The sequence below is a fragment of the Helianthus annuus genome, chromosome 4, assembly GCF_002127325.2.
Source record: "Helianthus annuus cultivar XRQ/B chromosome 4, HanXRQr2.0-SUNRISE, whole genome shotgun sequence".
Lineage (NCBI taxonomy): Eukaryota > Viridiplantae > Streptophyta > Magnoliopsida > Asterales > Asteraceae > Helianthus > Helianthus annuus.
In genome coordinates, this window is record NC_035436.2 from 206,024,244 (window position 1) to 206,029,554 (window position 5,311).

Consider the following 5,311-nt stretch of genomic DNA (forward strand, 5'->3'; position numbering starts at 1 on the left):
TTTTGGTATTTAAAATACTGAAAAAGAATCAATTGAATATCGGCCGGCACACGCATCGCACGTGACCCATCCTTGCATTTGAAGTCATTGACCAACTTATTTCTCTTCCGTGTGAAACAAACAATCAATCAATCAAACATGCATACACACGTTATTTCAATTTCACACACACATGTATATATACATATACATATACACACACTCATTGTAAGTTGTATACAAATGATGGATCTCATGCTCCGGTTCACATTGCTGCTGCTTCTTCTCCGTAAGTCATGATCCGACATTCGTTTAACTTTTTTTATTCATGTAATAAAACACTGAAACGTGTTTTCAGTTTGGTCAAACTCTGAAAACACGTTTCTCTGCTGGTTGAGAGTTGACCAGTTTAGCCCGTTTAATTTTACTAAAGTTTGTTGCTTATGACATGAAAAGTAAAAGAGATGTAATTATTTTATATACATTTTTACTTTTTGTTATATTTTTCTTTTTATTCTAGAGTACTAGTATTCAAAAAGATATGATAGAATAAAAATTTAAAAATCCATATCGTGTTCGGGTTCATCTCTGATTTGTATTGCGCACAGATGCAGGCGTATCCGGGTCATATAGCACCGTAATTAATTCTAATCTACCGCGATTAAACATTAAGGAATCTCAGCCTGTTCTCCCCATACTCTCACCTTCGCCGTTAATGCCATTTACAAATGTTAGTGTGCCAAAACTTTCAGGTATTTTTTCACCTTCCTCTTGTAGTTTAATCTATATGACCTCTTCCCTTTTGTTTAAACTTGACATGAGTTGTTCTAACTCTTCAGGAAAGTGTCCATTGAACTTCTCAAACGTCGAAAGCGTCATAACCACAACCGCAATTGATTGTTGGGGTTCACTAGCTCCATATCTAGCCAATGTAGTATGTTGCCCTCAACTAGATGCCACAATAAACATCCTTTTAGGCCAATCTAGTGGAACCCTCACCCTTAACGACGACACTCTCGCTAAATATTGCCTCTCGGACATCACACAACTCTTGGAAGCTCAAGGCTCCTATAACCAACTTCTTGAACTATGCTCGATCAACCACACGAACCTCACACGGGCTTCTTGCCCATTGGTAGATCTCACACAAATTGAAAACATTTTGAACAAATCTAAAGTTTTTGAATCTTGTAAAAGAATTGATCCTGTGAAAGAATGTAGCCATAGAGAATGTGAGAATGCTATAACGGATGCTGCGATAAACATGGCTTCGAAGAATTATAGTGTGCCGGACATGATTGATGATTGTAGGAAGATTGTGCTTCGTTGGCTCGCGAGTAAACTCGAACCTTCTGATGCAAGTAAAGTTTTGAGAGGAACTTCTAGTTGCAAGATCAATAAAGGTAATAATGTCTTGTAAATGTGAAACTTATTGCTTTCAAGTAGGGTTACTTTTACTTGCATACAAAGGTAGCCAACTTTTATATTTCTTTGGTGAAAGAGCCGGAAAAATATATATAAATTTAGAGTAAAAATCTCGTACAAAGTGTCTTATTGTACAAAACGTACGAATGACATGGAAAAGTAAAAAAACGTGATGGCATTTTCGTAATAATTTTACTCGTAGTTACCCTATAAGATCAAAATTACACTACAATATCATTTGTAGAGTAATTATGATACGCTATAAAATTACCCTGTAAGATCAAAATTACCCTACAAGATCAAAATTACCCTATAAGATCGTTTGTAGAGTTTTTATGATATTCTACAAAATTACCCTGCAAGATCAAAATTACCCTACAAGATCATTTTACTCATAGTTACCCTACAAGATCATTTATATAGTAATTTTGATAATTACCATGCGAGTAAAATAATTACGAAATTATCACAGTGTTTTTTTTATAACTTTTCCACTCTAATCGTACCTTTTGTATGATAAAATACTTTGTATTTGATCTTTTATCTATAAATTTAAACAAGAACTACAAAACAAGACGGAGATTAACTCCCGAGAGACCGAGACCAAACTATTAATTGGACCCTATATAATTGGGTATAACACCCGGCCCACATCAATCCAAGACTATACCTACTTCTCAAATTGGGCCTATTGGTGGCCCATTTGAATAAATAAGCCCATAGTAAAACACACACTATTGTCATTATTATTATTATTATTATTATTATTATTATTATTATTATTATTATTATTATTATTATTATTATTATTATTATTATTATTATTATTATTATTATTATTAGTCATTACAATTTACAATACATGAAACATATGACACTCTCCAAATACTAAGGCCAACCGTAGTCATAAAGCCTTTTGTGGGGCGTTATGCGACACGTGTCGTGTCGTGCCACGTCACACAGGGGCTTTATGGGGCGTTATATCACTAGAGCCCGTAGTCATAAAGCCCCTACCCATCATAATTTTCGTTTTTATTAATTAATTATAAAAACCCATGTTTTTTTGTGATTGGTCCAATTTTGAAAAGCATCTCCAAAACGCCGTGATAATAATGGCGCCTCCCCCAAATTTCTGAAACATGGCGCCCCTCGTTTTGGTGTTCGGGGCGCTATGGGGGCTTTATGAAGGAAAAGAGCGGTATATGGAGCCCCATTACACATGCTCTAAAAAAAAGTATTAATTTGGTTCGGATCAAAACATGTTTTGACCAAAAGGTTAAAACTAGCCGAAGTTAAAGTGGACAAAAGTTGGTTTTTTCATGCAATTAACCCTAATCAGTTTCTTGTTTTTTAACTATTATCTGTATTTTTTCGGTCTAGTTTGTCCGCTTGTCTTTCCTGACACGAAGAACGTTTCAAAAGCATGCGGAAACACAAATAATAACCAAACAACTTGTTGTGATACCTTGGAGCATTACATTACTAAGTTGCAAGATCAAAGCTTCATTACAAACTTGCAAGCCATAAGTTGTGCTTCCTCGTTCGCTGCTAGTTTGCAAAAAGCAAATGTTTCGATTAATGTATACGACATTTGTCGTGTTAAACTCAAAGATTTCTCACTCCAAGGTTAGATTTTCTTGTACCTACCAAGAGTTCTGTTTTTAATGTCATGTTTGGACCACTTTTAACAATTTTATAGGTGGGGTTACTTTGGTGTTTTTATGTTGTTAATCATGGAATTGACTTCTTCCTATACAACAACAGTTGGATCAGAAGGTATGTAAGATTTTTGAAAACTTTAATTTATTGATCTATTAGCACCATAAATTTACTTTTACACCATTTGATTTAGTTGCTAAGAGTAATGTTTTCTTGGACAGTCTAATCTAATCCAAGGATATTATTTTGTTTAGACTCTGGTTGTTTGTTTCCAAGCTTGCCTTTCGATGTGACGTATGATCAAAGTTCAGGAATCGACTTTAAATGTGATCTTAACGACAATGTTGCAGCACCATGGCCGCTTTCTCCTCATTCTTCGTCTAATCCAAGTAGGTCTACGTGTTTGCGCTATTTTGAAAGATTGGATCGGTTGGTTGGACCAGGAGTTGAATCCAACATCGGTTTTGTGGGTTGGATCAGTTATATATATATTTTTTTATTTTTTGCAAAACGGTCTTAAAAATATTTTTTATAGGTGTCATGATTCTGTTCCAATACATATTTTATAAAGTAGATACGCTTTGCCAAGCGTACTAGGAAAATATAACTAAACACACTAAAATTCATTTACATCTCCTTTATTTTCAAAAAGTGTCTTCGTTATTTTATTTGTCTTCTCGTATAAATAGTATTTACATGTATTATGCATATTTAAATAAATTTTCAAAAATAATTTTCAAAAATATTTATGAGTCATTATGCTTTTAAGTCCGATTCGACAAGTAAACCGGTAAGATGTTTGGTTTAATAATCGGTCTAGTTATGGAATCATATTATTGTCGTCTAAAAGTTCATAATTTCATATATCGTACTAAATTTCACACTATTGTGTATCGTTTTCTTTAAACGTAATACATAAAGTGGTTATTTAATCGATCACACCACTTATTTTTTAACTCTCATCATATTTGTCTATCATTACGTACAAATGTATTATACAGTTTTCACAATTCATTACTTAAATTTAATTATGTTCGAACGCACTATATATATCTATACCGAATTGATTTCACTTACTAGAGTTTTTAGAAGAAAAAAATTACAAACATGATATTAATGCCTAATGGGAATGTACAGGCAGTGAGCTTCCAGCACTTCCTAAAGCAACATCAGATCATAAAGGCGAGCTTACTTCTTTATTAAAAAAATTTATTAATTTCTTACCTTTTTATTAATTATTTTTTATATCAATCAATTTTACAGGGCTGCAGGATAAACTGTGCATTTCAACTTTAATATTGATGCTCACCTTGTTGCTTGTTCATTTGATGCTCAACTTAGAGTCATGACAACACGCGACATACGATACGATTAGCAGCCACGAAAGCTAGTTTGGGCACGAAACTGCGAGTTACATGGTTCATAGAGTATGCGCGTGCTAATTGTAAGCATCTAGCGTAAAACAAACGAATGTAAAGTACTCTACCGCTTAGCCAAAGATTCGTGAAAAATGGTTTTTGATCGATTTTACTCGTGATGTCGTTGTAGATGTTTTATGCATTTTACTTGGTGTGAATGGATTGTGAACATTCGTGAAATGATCCTCAAGAGTTCTTGAATTTTTTGTGAAATCCTCATTGATAAAAACATGGAACAGATAAAAAGTTTATAAAAAACCTTAAGGATTAAAAGGCGTAAAAATAAATAACAATGAATATATGTGTGGGCCCTTGGGTGACAAAAGTGAAAGTGCACTAATTTTAATGTTATTTTACTAATTTCATGAAAATAACGTTAAAAAAAAGGGATGGTTAATCATGCATCATGTGGTGGCGTTAAATCGGCAATTTTCTTAATTGTTGAGTGTTATGTGTCTTATGTCCAAGGCTTGATACAAAACTACTATCGAGCCGGGTGTCTCACTGGAAGCAGTCTCTCTATTCCTACGGGGTAGAGGTAAGACTGTCCACATCTTACCCTCCTCAGACTCTATCTTAGCTTTGCTATTGATGAGATTTACTGAGTATGATGATGAAATATAAATAACAATGACTAGTACTTTTTTAAATAAAAAAATACATTATTTTAAATAATATGAGGTAAAACCAACACCGTAATGTATTGATTAGAAACAAGTATATAAGTTTAATATGGTGACGGTATTGTTTATATATACTTTACCTCTTATAAAGGTTTGTCCCATGGTGGTACTTAGTGTTTTATTTTTAATAGATAATCATGAATAGAA

The 5,311-nt window shown here is 33.4% G+C and overlaps 1 protein-coding gene across 1 annotated transcript; it reads left to right on the top strand.

The window, feature by feature from the left end:
* The first annotated feature begins 222 nt into the window (after positions 1 to 222).
* Positions 223 to 4,661, top strand: LOC110934235 (uncharacterized GPI-anchored protein At1g61900). The gene is made up of 8 exons (XM_022177416.2): positions 223 to 268; positions 588 to 731; positions 819 to 1,382; positions 2,785 to 3,030; positions 3,169 to 3,180; positions 3,318 to 3,452; positions 4,201 to 4,245; positions 4,327 to 4,661. The coding sequence occupies exons 1-8, from the start codon at positions 223 to 225 to the stop codon at positions 4,410 to 4,412; spliced, it is 1,278 nt and encodes a 425-aa protein (XP_022033108.1). The 3' UTR covers positions 4,413 to 4,661.
* The last annotated feature ends 650 nt before the right edge of the window (positions 4,662 to 5,311 follow it).